Here is a 13,655-nt window from a genome sequence, read left to right as displayed (position 1 = left end):
AGGCCAGAAGAGAGGCAGAACAGACGAAGGGAGGGCCTGCAGGCTGGACACAGGCCGAGTTTGGAGCAGCAGCCACATTGCAAATTATCAATTAGTTATTAGACTTCCAGCACGTGAGGACACGCCCAGCATAAGAGATCCAAGCAGGTTCCAGAAAGGGTAAGGCAGATTTCAAAGCTGATGACCCTGCCACATCTACACATTGGCAACTACTTTCACCTCCAAAAGTCACTACACTACCCTTCTCCAGAAGTGACTAAGGGCCTGAGAGAGTGAGCTCCTTTCTAAGGCAGCACTTGGCCATCATTACGCCTTCTATGAAGAACAGGCTAGGCTTGTAGCTGTCTTAGCTATGTAACAGGACCTGACTACCGTAGATTCCCATTGGTTCTCAACAGCTGCCCTTTGGACCAGTTCCTCTAAGTGTCCTAACAGACCCCAAGCTCCTCTGGGTCCCAGAGTTAGAAAGATGACAGACATAGACCCTGCAAAGCAACTCCTCATCACGTGTCAAAATGTGCAGCGTGGTACACCAGTGTCGGATGAAAGGCTCTAGAAACAAATGTGTCACACTTCCATGTATGAGTCTGAGCATATACAGTGATGTCTGTGGCACCACAGTGTGAGTGTGCTCAATGCTCCTTCACAGTAGGCTTTATATGGTAAAGACAGCAAATTTTGTCTTGTTAATTTTATCTTAATTAAAAATGTTAATTTACCTAACCAACCCAACACACTATTTTTCATATTCTTGCCATAGCATGATATAGTCCATGTACCACCAAAGACTCTCAGGAAAAGCAAAGGTAAAGATGAGCCTGGTCACAATGCCCATAGCGACACACTTAATACAGACTGGGGCCTGGGGCCTTGACCTAAGTTGGTTTTGGCTTTCTGAAGGAGGCACCAGGGAATGGCCTGCTCACCCAAGCCTCCTGAACATCAGACTACGGGGGCTGAGAGGTTCTCACCAGTGAAGGCGCTTCGGCAGACACACAGGTAGTCATTGGTGAGCTGAATGCAGTCCAGGCTGCCCTCTGAGCTGCAGGGATTAGACAGGCATTCATTGATGTCCCCCTCACACCGCTCCCCAGCAAAGCCAGGCAAACAGCGACAAGTGTAGCCCCCGATCCGGTCCACACACTGGCCACCATTAAGGCAGTGGGGACCTCCAGCACAGTCATCAATGTTCTCTTCACAAAGCAGGCCTACGGGAGAGAAGAGAGACACAGAATTATGAAAACCTCTTGAACCCACCTTTAGCAAGGGATAACTGCCCTTGTAGGGCTTTAAAAATAAACTAGATTATATTCCTCAATCCACAGTGGGACCTCTTAAGTTGGGCCAGGTAAAAAATACTCATAGTCCCTGCCAGCTGCCCCTTCCTGTGAGCACTGTGAGACGTGCACACTGAGGCTCCACGAGTTCTCTCTCCACTTGACCCAGAGCAGGAGAATGAATGTCCCATCTCAAGGGCATGGGCACTAAAGCTCAGGAGGCACCCTGTCAGGTTTTTATCATTCATCAACTCCAATTAACATATGAGAACAGTTCGAAACAGAATGCCCCCTAGTTAACACATAGACGATATTGGAATTAGATTTTTGCACAACAGTATTTTATGTTTTATAAATGTTGATTTTTTTCTAAGTGCACTAATGGTTTTATTAAAAAAGAATAGAAATACCTTGCTAAGAATGTAAAGATTACTCTAGCTAAACAATGTACTGAAGATATAAATAAGCCATCTAGTTAAGATATCTGTAAACATTTCTAGAAAGAACAAAATCAATGACTATTTCACAAAATAATTTGAAAAGGTTTAAAAAGGGAGTACTTCTATATCCTGGCCACTTGCATTTTAGTATACTTTAAAAGAAGCAAGATATGCCTCACTGTCATAAACAATTTCAAAAGGCAAAATGGCCATGAGCCTTTAACAAGAGGTGCTTACCCTGCAAGTTGTCTGAAGGACATACAGAGGAGACACAAATAAATGGAAAACATACATTATCTGATTATGTGACTCTCTATGATAGAGATGTATTTACTCTATTAATTCATAAATGTAATGTGACCTCAAAAAATATAAGCAATATTTTTAAATGACAAACTGATTCTTACAATTACATATGTGTGTGTGTACATATACACATACATATATATATATACATATACATATATATACATATACACACACACACACACACACACACACACACACACACACACAGAGCCAGGAAAGCATGAAGAAGATTTCTTCACAATTGAAACAAAGCTTCTCATGAATTAATGAACAGGACAACAACACCCAAATGCACACAGGAACTTAGAATTTGATAAAAAGTTCCATCTCAGCTGGGAATTGATGGCATATGCCTTTAATTCCAATACTTAAGAGGAAGAGGCAGGTGGATCTCTGCGAGTTTGAGGCCAGTCTGGTTTCTAGAGTGAGTTCCAGGATAACCAGAGCTACAGAGAAACTTTGTCTCGAAAAACAAACAAAAAAAATTCCATCTCAAATCATTGTAGAGAACATCGTATGGGAAAGGTACTTCAGGACTCTAACACAGAATGAAAAGACAGCCAGGCAGTGGTGGCGCACGCCTTTAACCCCAGCACTTGGGAGGCAGAGCCAGGCGGATCTCTGTGAGTTCGAGGCCAGCCTGGGCTACAGAGTGAGATCCAGAAAAGGCGCAAAGCTACACAGAGAAACCCTGTCTTGAAAAAACCAAACAAAGCCGGGCGGTGGTGGCGCACGCCTTTAATCCCAGCACTCGGGAGGCAGAGCCAGGAGGATCTCTGTGAGTTCGAGGCCAGCCTGGACTACCAAGTGAGTTCCAGGAAAGGCGCAAAGCTACACAGAGAAACCCTGTCTCAAAAAACCGTAAAAAAAAAGAAAAAAAAAAAAAAAAAAAAAAAGAAAAAACCAAACAAACAAACAAAACAAAACAAAACAAAACAAAAAACCAACAAAAATGAAAAGACAGAAAAATGCCTTTATAAATCTTGGAGCCTCGAGGATAATACCAGCTACCACTCAAATGCAAGCAGTCATAAAAAAATGGATAAATTCAATGTAATCGGAAATAATCTGCATGAAAAAAATCACCACAAAAATATCTGAAAGATTAAGACCTAAATATATTTGGAAAATATCTGTATCATATACCAAAGACAGACAATTTCTGCAAAATTTTAAAAAATATGTAATTCAACAGGGAAAGAGAGTAGGGGCCAATCCTAGAGAGAAAACAAAAACTTCTGAATAAGAGACGTTGTCCCATTGCATGGAGAGGACGGTGGCATGCCGAGAGGCTGCATGCAACACTGCCACTTAAATGACAGCTCTGTGATGACCCAGGCAGCACCGCTGTTCCTGAAAATGTATTCTGTAAAGTGCACCTATATGTATGCAAAAACCCCAATATGTAATGTCATACTGGGAATTCTGATTCTATGAACAACTACTAAAGAAGCTCCCTATTTTGATATGAAAATATGCCAATGAAGTCAAGAGGTCAAGAGAAAAACAATGTCTCTAATACATCTTCAGAGTTAAAAGGAGAGGAAATAAAAACTATCTTTGTATTTGGCTCCTATACACTTAAAACAATTTTGAAGGATAACCTTTTAGAGAAGCATAAACCTCTAGAGACACACAAGAAACTAAAAGTGCTGGTTGCTTTTGTGTGAAGAGGGAGAACAGAGGGCTGGGGAAGACGAATAGGGTGGGAGTGTGCCTTTCACTGCATGCTTTTCTGTGCATGTGTGGATGTATTTATCCACGCCCACATGCCTACACTACCTTATCTATCACAGATTAAGCTGGAAACCCAAAAGTGGAAGAAAACAAAGCCAGCATGTGTTCCCAGTCTCGCTGGGTATTTGATATTTGGTACCATGAGTGAAATGAGCATACAGCCCCCCCTCCCATGTGGACAGAACTATCAATAATAAACAGATTATCAAGTAAGAGTGACCTCATTCTTAGCCTGGTGCAAACAGTTAGGGATGGCATAAGTGTTCCAGTTAGCCCATGCAATGGGGAAATGGAGGTGTACACAGGCCAACATCCGACCCTCGGAGTATAGCGCTTAGAAAAAGCACTGTGGTAACTGTCACTACGGTGTGATAGAACTCCAGGGTCTCCTGGAGCACTCACAGATGGCCAGATAGGTAAAGTCAGAACAAATACACACTGTTCCAGGTACCTACGCAAGTACACAAGGTATAATCCAGCAAACAGTCAAGTAGGACACACTGAAAGAGAACTACACTCTTTAACAGACCATTAAAAGGCAATCTTGGAACACTGCAAAGGAAAGGTATCTTGAGAGACCATCAATAAGATTAACCAGTCAAGTTCTCAGTGAAGACCACAGCAGTAAAAATCAGTGAGATGACACATTGAGGAGCTTGGGTGGAAAGAGTCACGATATACTAAATTATTATTCTAAGCTGCCATTAAGAGGCATTTAGGAGCTAGGTGTGGTGGCACACACCTTTAATCCCAACACTCAGGAGGCAGAGGCAGGTGGACCTCTGAGTTTGAGGCCAGCCTGGTCTACAGAGTGAGTTCCAGGACAGTCAGGGCCACTTAGAAAGATTGTCTCACAAAAAACTGAAGAAGAAGAGGAAGAGGAGGGAGAAGAAGAAAGAAAGAAAGAAAGAGAGAGAGAGAGAGAGAGAGAGAGAGAGAGAGAGAGAGAAAGAAAAAAAAGAGGAAGGAAGGAAGGAAGGAAGGAAGGAAGGAAGGAAGGAAGGAAGGAAGGAAGGATTTTAAAAAGATAAAAATCTTGTTGTCTTAGGAAATGTTCTACCCTGGGACTGGATGTGTCCAACTCACAAAATCCGTGGTACAGTACAGAACCCACATCCTTTCCTAGGTTCCCAGCCTCCATGGACCATGGAAGAACACTAGTGAGTGGTTCTGACACACCCACCTCTAAGAAAAGCAATGTGTGTGTCACTTCCAGACTGAGGGAAAACCTCTGCACAACCCTGTCCATCACTCCTACCTTTCCTGTAGCAGCCTTGGAGGCTACACACCAAAAACACAGAGAAAAGGCATCAACTCAACACCTACCAGAGTCTGAGTGCCAAACAGCAAACAAAAAAATCCCGCAACAAAACCACCATTGTGTTATCCGAGATATGATATATATAATTAGCTACCACCAGAATTGTAGCGTGTCTGAACCAATGCCATTATTTAAAGGCGTTAACTACCCAGGCATGGTAGTGCATGCCTAGAATGAATGATGCTGCGGCTACCTGGGATTCTGGGGACAGAAGGAGAGAGGGAGGGGAAGAGGAAGGGAGAGAGAAGAGGAAGGAGAGAGGAGAGAACGGAGGAGAGTGAGAGGAACAAAAGGGGGGAGAAGGAAAGGTGGGGGGAGGGAGAGATGGGGAGAAGGAGTGGGGCTGGAGAGGGGGAGGGGGATCTTACTGGGAGAGGGACTGTGGCGGGGAGGAAGAATGATAGGGACAGAGGGAGAGGGAAGGAGAGGGAAGGAGAGGGAGAGGGACTGGAGGGGAGAAGAAGAGATGGAAGAAGGAGAGAAGGACAGGGGAAGAGTGGGAGAGAAAGAGACAGAGAGGGGAAAGAGTAGGGAGAGACAGAGAGGGAGAGGCTAAAGGAAGAGAAGGGACGACAAAATGCCCTGTCTCGATGGATGGATGGATGGTTGGATGGATGGATGGATGGATGAATGGACGGACAGACGGATGGACGGACGGATGGATGGGCGAGTGAGTGAATAAGAAGGGATGAACCAGTAGTGAACTGGAACCGACTCTAACTCTATTTCTAGACTGGGGAACAACCCTCCTTTTCACGTAACAAACTTGTACCAGCTACAGGCGGACTCCTGACTCCCTTTAGCCCCACTCTGCACTAACTACCCCTTAGGTGGGTATTCTGTGTTAATTTAGCCAAACTGGATCTCTAGGAAGAACAGTTATCTGAATCCACCGACACACAAGTCTATGCTAACACAGAGCCTCTCTGGAGGTCTGTTGTGTTTGAGGCTGCCTCAACTTCGGGCTGCTGTCGGTGGCCTTTCCCACTTTTTCACACGCCTCTTCAAACAAGCGATCCCCTTTCCAGGAGGAAGTGGCAGAACCCAGAGCAGATGGATGGGTCTAGCGTCCACAGTCTAGGAGTGCACATCAAGGCCTTACTACGACTGCAGGAACACAGCCCTCTGTCATCTGCCTCCTTGGGACAGCAGCCAAACACTTTCATCTCTGGATTCCTTGGCCTTAGGAGACAAGACTTGGCTAGTTTAAAAAAAAACAAAAAGCAGGCCTATGTGGATTGATTTTAAGAGGCTATGAGTTGTTTTCTCTTGAAGCACCAAGAAACCCCGTTAGCCAGGCTAATTTTGTTGCAATGCTATGTCGATTCTGCATTCTGTTTCCTGGAAGACGAGCTAAGCAACAACCACACAGAACGGAAACACCAGAGCTGGCAGGAGCGAGAGGATGAGTGAGGAGGAAGAGTTAGGCTACCATGAGGCTGGTTTGTTGTTCTTTCATTGTCTCAGTCTTTAAACTGCGTCAGTACTAAGACCAGATTTAAAAGGCAGGGAAGGGGCCTTGGTGGGAAGGGCAAGGCTGACTGCATACCCCGAGTGCCTGGTGGGCACGAGCACTTGAAATGGTTCACAAGGTCGATGCAGGTGCCTCCATTCTGGCATGGCTGGTTCTGGCACTCATCCACTTCATACTCGCAGTTGACACCCTGATATCCTGGAACACACTGCCAGGAGAAGAGGACATGAAGAAGGGGGTCAGTGCTGGAAACAGACCACAGGACCAACTGAGGGTCAGTGTTGCTAGGACTTAGCTTCCTACCCCAGAGCACTTGTGTATCACTCTGCAATCAGCACACTCTCTGACACTTCCTTGTGCAGGGTCACATTTACCTATTACTCTTCCAGCCAAGGGGGAGTGGGGGGAGCCATTTTAAAGGAAGGCAAGGACTGTATGTACCGAGGGTTATTTCATGACACTGTCTGGAGCAAGCTTCTGTGTAAGGTTTCCTCGTCCATATACCGTGCATCCCTCCACATGGGACGAGCAGCCTCAGACTCAAACAGTATGTGTGAGAAAAGACACTGGACCCACTGCATGCTTGTGTGATGGGGTAGTGGTGGGCCAGGAAAAGATGAGGCTGTGCATGATGGAGGGGATGGGAGAAACTCAGAACTGGTAAGGAAAAAGACAACCGTGGCAAGTTTCATTTACGCACACATTACCGACTCTGCATGCAGAGGAAGTCCTTTACAGCACAAGACTACCCCAAGCAAGGGGAAAAGAAGCAGATTTTCAAAGGGGCGGGGCACCACAGAGGGAGCATAAGACTCTAGGTGGTGACACTCAGTGGCCCAGCAACACCAGTCTTCGGGTGAGTGAGCTCCCCAGGGCAGGGCTGGCTCCTTGAATTCCAGGGTGGATCTTATCTATGATACACAGTGTGTTATTTTGCAGGCTACGCCAAGCAGGCAGCATTAAATGGCTAGAATTCTGCTCGTTTGGCTTATGTTTAAAAAAACAAGAACAAAACAGATGTGTAGAAGTTTGAGTTCAGCCCTGACAGGCCTGCTGTGAGATAAACACTGAGGTAGCAGCCGAGGGAACTTTTTGTTGTTGCGTGGTGTTCTAACGGGTATCAGGTTTCCGTTTCTGTGTTTAACATCTGACTATCAGCCCAGACACTGGAAAAAGACGCATACTTAAACATTACACACGGTAACACTGAGCGTGGTGTGTGGTGCTCTGGCACCACAGGCGAGGCCGTGCCTTTTTGTTTCAGAGAATTATGAACTGGCTGATGAACTGTACTGCTCTTCAGGAAGTACCAGGGACAACTGTACTGGGCGAGCCTGCAGGATGCCAACCAACACAGAGAGCAAGCCTGTCAAGGAGGGATGACGGTTCCAGGCCTCCCTGAAAACATCTGAAACCAGAGCTATGTGAAAGCGAGGCTGAAAATAAAAACGGCAGCTGGTACACACTACAATAACGACGGGTAAACATGTATCATCTGTAACACACACGGCTGAATTCAGCCGGGTTTTTACCAAGGGCCCGATCTCCTGGGAGCCTCTCCCCTCGCCTCATCCTCTCACCTCACATCTGTACCCTCCTATGAAGTCACTGCAGGTGGCACCATGCTGGCATGGGTTGGATGCACACTCGTCAAGCTGCTCCTCACAGTAGCTCCCCGTGTAGCCCAGGGGGCACTGGCAGTGATGGGTATTGCCGGCATTGATACAGACCCCCGCGTGCTGGCACAAGTGTTCAACGGGTACTCCTGGGTAATGAAAGGGGCATCAAAGAGAGTGTGACACACACCAGGTTCAAACCCTCAAGCGGGTGCGGGTGCGCCCCAGCTAGTGGCTACTAGCTTAGATTTTCTTCACTACTGACTAGTTCTTCCCAACCCTCAAGCAATTGATTTGCACTATAATAATAATAATAATAATAATAATAATAATAATAATAATAATAAACAACTCATTCTCAAAGTGGAATCTGCCTTAATTTCATGTCAGTCACCTTTCTCTTTGGGATCTCTAAATGTTCCTCCAACCTTTCTCCAGAGCCTTGCCTGTTCAGGACTCTCTGTCCTAAGATGCCACTGGCCAGCACGGATGTCAGTATCTGATGCTTAGGCGTGGAGCTCACCTTTCTGCAAGGCTGCCGCCTTACAGGACACGTTGAGCACATCACAGTATGCACCATCCCATCCAGGCGGACACAGGCAGCGGGGCCTTGCCTTTTCCTGAACACAAGTTCCTTTGTTTTTACACGGAGACCGGCTGCAGAGGTTCACCAGCGTCTAAAGCAGAGGCAAGGGGGCACACGCATCAAAATCCGGACACCGGAAGTGAAGTCCCTCAGTTACAGTGTGTTGAGAGATGTCAAAGAAAAGGCCTGGTCTTAAAGACAGAGGGAAGCCCTCACCCAGGCCTTGAACCTGGCCCACTGTCCTGGATGCACCTTGTCGTTTCTACAGTCTCATTTGTCTACAAAAGCCCTGACCCCAGAAACCTGACCACTCTAGAGGCTCAGGAAGTTATCATCCTCAGAGCGTCAGACATTATTACGTGGGCACACATGGTCACCCTGAAAGGCTGGAAAGAGCTCTAGCTGCTGTCTGGGCCCATGCTTCTTACGTTAACTCTGCAGGAAATCCACATGCATCTTGACCAACCCTGCCTATGGGGAAGATGGGTAAAGTGATCTAACTCACAAGCCTAAACTGTCCAAAACCTTATTTTGAAAACCAGGCTTATGAAAACATGAGACGGAGAGGGGGTCCGCATTCCTGACACAGACTGCTGGCTGGAAGAAGGTCAGTGGAGGCTGGGAGCGGCATAAGACCAGCTCTCGCCACCTACACGATTAGAGGAAGCAGCCACCTGCACCTGCCAGAGAATGCTCTCTTGGGCACAGCACCAAGCTGCTTGATGTGGAGGCGGCTGCTTCCATGTCCAATGTAACCAAATGCACTCTATGTATTCAGTCACGTGTTCCCGAGCTCTTTGAGTTCTGTTACCCTTAGTGTTGAAGAGGTAAAACTGCATAAATGCTGAAGAGATAACGCAGAGTCAATTACCATCTGGTATGTGACCTGGGAAAGGTTATATACACTATCCTTTGGGGGTCAGGGAGAGGGCTGTTTCTCCTCCATGAATTCAAAGTCAGTTTCCTGTGAGGACTCCTTCCATCCAAAGATATATGAAAATTTACATTTATATATTTGAATTTTAAAGATTTAATAGTTTGGTTATGGCTATGTTATAACACTGCAAAGCATTACCCTGTTAGTTGTACCTGATATTTACTGGATTTTGTTTTTGTTTTTTTTGATTCTTCCATCCTGTTAAGTATTTGAATATGAACCGAACCTTGGAGGCTCATGTATTGAGGGTTTGGTTCCCAATGGTGATAGTATTTTTGAATGATTCTGAAAACTAGAGGAAGTTCAAAGCTGGAAAACTGGGTCACTGGGTACATGTTTGGGGGGACTACATCTTGTTCTTGGCTTCCCCTGCCCCATCTGCCTCCCTCCCTCCCTCCCTCCCTCCCTCCCTCCCTCCCTCCCTCCCTCCCTCCCTCCTTCCCTCTGTCCTTCCTCCTTCCTTCCCATCCTCCTCTCCTTGTCTCTCTCTGCTTCATGGCTACCATGAGGTGAAAAGACTCCTACACCAGCTCCTGTGACTATGACACTTACCCTTGTCTCAGGCCCATAAGGAAAAGCAGCCAACATGGCCTGAAATCTCTAAACCACGAGCCCAAAGCAAGCTCCTTTAGAGTTGTTTTTCTCAGGAATCTAACAACGAGAAGCTACCACAGCGTTCTCCCTGTCCTTCTACTGTAAAAGGTAGGTGTGTGCTCGCTGTCGGCCACATTTTTCTTTAGCTTTTGGTAAGCCTCTTCAAACAACCACAAGCTTGTTAACCCATATCATATTGCTGGTGTCACCAGTCTGGAATCTTCTAGCTATCAAGGTGGCCCAGATTCATTTCAGGAACCACCTGAGATCTACAGTCCTCTCTTTTTGAATGGTTCTTCCTGCCTAGAGACTAGATAGAGTCCCCAGCCACTGTGGGGAACCGGGCGAGTGGGAGGGAAGCTGATTACCTGACAGTTTTTGCCGGTGTAGCCTAAGGGACAGGTGCAGCGGTAGGTACCCAGGCCGTCAACACACGTTCCCTCATTCAGGCACGGGTTAGAGTTGCACTCGTTGATATCATGGAGGCAGAAGAGACCAGTGAAACCCACAGGGCACAAGCAAGAGAAGGAGTTGATGCCATCAACACACGTGCCCCCATTGAAACAGGAGCTGAGGAGCGAACGGGAGAGGACATTAGCCATGTGATCTGCAGCTCTGACCCGCTACTGGGAAGGATGGCTGCTGAAACCTGGAGTGTTAGGGGACAAACACCTCCGAGACTCCGATACCTAGGCCCTAACTAGACCAAGGGTCAGAGGTTACAGTGAGCACTAACTTCCTTTCCACCAGCCCTCTTAGGAGCATTTCAGTGACAAGCTGTCTAGAATCCTAAAGAGGGTGATGGTTTCCAGGTTTCACTCAGTTCTCCTGCAGTTTTCTACATAGCATATTTTATCATTACATCAATCAGTTTTACATGAAAACTCCTAAGTAGCTCTTCACTTTAGACTTCTTGAAAGAGAAGAAAAGCATTGCTAAAATAATACAAAAAATAAAAAAATAAAAATCAAACAAACCTTCCAAAAACTACTTAAACAGTGGAAACGGATATCCAAAGAAAGAGAAATCTTTAGGTCAACTGTCAACTGGAACAAAGAGACCATGGGAGAACAGAACAGAACTGACAGTTCTTCTGCTCCATGGCAAGAAATAAGTGATGGTCTATCCCACTAAGCTTTTCAACCTCTGACCTTTGACTTTCTGATCATATGTCTTTCAAAAACTGAGCAATGAGAGAGGACTGTGGAGCGGGTGGGTCCTGGCCCTACAATCCTGGCATTGTGCCGTGAAGGTTCCTCCCCATTCTCCCTTTCCCTGGAAACCGCTGGTGACCTAGGTCCATCTGGCTCACCTCTCAGTACACTCATCGATGTTGTTTTCGCAGTGGACTCCATGGAATCCTGCAGGGCACTTGCACGTGTAACTGTTGACGTAGTCAGAGCAGGTGCCCCCATTCTTACAGGGTTCACTCAGACACTCATTCATGTCCGTCTGGCACTTGTCCCCAATGAAGCCGGGAAGGCAGAGGCAGGAGAATGTGTTCACTCCGTCCAGACAGGAGCCTCCATTCTGGCAAGGGTCTGAGCCATGACAAAAAGAGGAACTCAGAACAGCAGCATGGTTTCACTGTCAACTTGTGAAGGCAAATGACCGGGCCACACCATACCCTAAGGAGCACAATTCCAACTTTCATATTTGACCTCTTTGCATTTATTTTGACATGACTCCCTATTTATGAAAAATGAATTCAGTTAACTCTTGCCTAAGATTTTTATCTGTTCGATAATCAAGATCAATTTAATCTACATTAACATTAATTTATAAAATTAATAGTCACAAAACTTGCATTGGTCCTCTATATATATGTAAATCAATTATGTGGCTTAACACATACATTATCGGGAATATTAACTAGTATTTTCAAAACGTGTTTATGGAGGCTGGGGGAGCAGAATTATGTATTCAGTCTGTTCTAAGAACATTGTATGAATCAATCACCTTCCTGTGCTTGTCTCTCTTTCTTCTTTTTTCTTTTTAACTTTTAAGTAGTAGCCCCAGAACACAGAGTCATTTTTAAATTATTTTTAAAATCACATACTTAACCTTACAACACTTCCATTCACAGTAATGTCAATAGATTTTGAGTTATAATCATGCTGGGACCCCGTGCGACCTAATGACACAGAGATTGGAGCAAGAAAGCCATGCTACAGCTGCTAGCACACAGGGGTCACATCACAACTGCAGGAACCATCACAAGTGTGAAATGAAAACTTAAGCAATGAACTGAAAGGTCAGGCTGGCCCTGCTTTACCAGAGGGACACTTAACACACCCCGTCATATGTTCAAGAGGAAAGGAAAGCATGAGGCTTGGTGGCTCCCTCTGTGGTCCCAGCATGGGACTTTAAAGAGGTGAGGCAGGGAAACTGGGGTGAGTTCGAGGCCAGCATGGGCTGCACAGTGAGTTCCGGGTCAGCCTGAGCTACAAGTGAGAAAATACGTTCTACCCAAACAGACACTCTTCCCCAAGAGAGAAGGAGTAAATGATCAGTCCCAGATAAAAGAAGCAAAATTATCACACATCTTACAGCTATGAAGAGTAAAGTAAGGCTTATTATGAATGGATCACTGCCAGAAAACTTAAAAACAGGTAAGTCATATAATGTGCTAGTCAGTTTTGTTTGTTGTTATTGGGGTTTTGCTTGTTTGGTTGGTTTGGTTTGGTTTTGGTTTTGTCAACTCCACACAAACCAGGGTCATCTGTGAAGAAGGCACCTCAATTAAGAAAATGCCTCCATCAGATTGGCCTGTAGCAAGTCTGTGAATGTATTTTCTTTATTAATGATTAATGTGGGAGGGCCTCAGCCCACTGTGGTTCCTGAGTTCTACAAGAAAGCAGGCTGAGAAAGCCATGGGGAACAAGCCAGGAGGCAGTGTTCTTCCACGGCCTCTGCTTCCGCTCCTGTGTCCAGGTTCCGGCCCTGACTTCCCTCAGTGACGGACTGACTGTGAGCGGTAAGACGAAACAAACCCTTCCCTCCCCAAGGCGCTTTTGGTTATAGAGCTTTAGAGCACTAGAAACATAACCAAGACAGATGGAATCTTTGAAAGACATTTTACCAAAGCTCAATCTAAACCAAACTAAAATAATTAAAAAGTTAAAAGTCTCAAAAAGACTAACTTTTGAAAGGTTAAAAACTTGTCAAGAAAAAACAAAAAAGATTCCATGCCTCACTGTTTGGAAGAGGTACACATCAGTTATACATAACACAATGTCTTCAGGAAAGAGCAGAAAGTATATTACTCTGAAGACAGAGGAGGCAACCTTAGGGGCTTTGGATATGTGAACCATAAACTACAAAAATGATCAAACACTGTGTCATCAATAGTAAAACCTTTCCC

General features: G+C 45.6%; 1 protein-coding gene across 1 annotated transcript in view; it reads right to left on the bottom strand.

Annotated features, from left to right (window-relative positions):
* Positions 1-13,655, bottom strand: part of Notch2 (notch receptor 2) — a 102,511-nt gene that overhangs the window by 17,271 nt on the left and 71,585 nt on the right. The window contains exons 18-23 of the mRNA XM_059266602.1: positions 11,604-11,832; positions 10,660-10,861; positions 8,698-8,851; positions 8,139-8,323; positions 6,634-6,766; positions 972-1,208 (exon numbers count right to left, since the gene is read on the bottom strand). Of these exons, the coding sequence (XP_059122585.1) occupies positions 972-1,208; positions 6,634-6,766; positions 8,139-8,323; positions 8,698-8,851; positions 10,660-10,861; positions 11,604-11,832 (1,140 nt within the window). The remainder of the gene's footprint in view (positions 1-971; positions 1,209-6,633; positions 6,767-8,138; positions 8,324-8,697; positions 8,852-10,659; positions 10,862-11,603; positions 11,833-13,655) is intronic.

This window comes from Peromyscus eremicus, chromosome 6 (genome assembly GCF_949786415.1).
Source record: "Peromyscus eremicus chromosome 6, PerEre_H2_v1, whole genome shotgun sequence".
Lineage (NCBI taxonomy): Eukaryota > Metazoa > Chordata > Mammalia > Rodentia > Cricetidae > Peromyscus > Peromyscus eremicus.
Note: the sequence above shows the minus strand (reverse complement) of the source record. Positions and strands in the feature narration are given on the sequence as shown.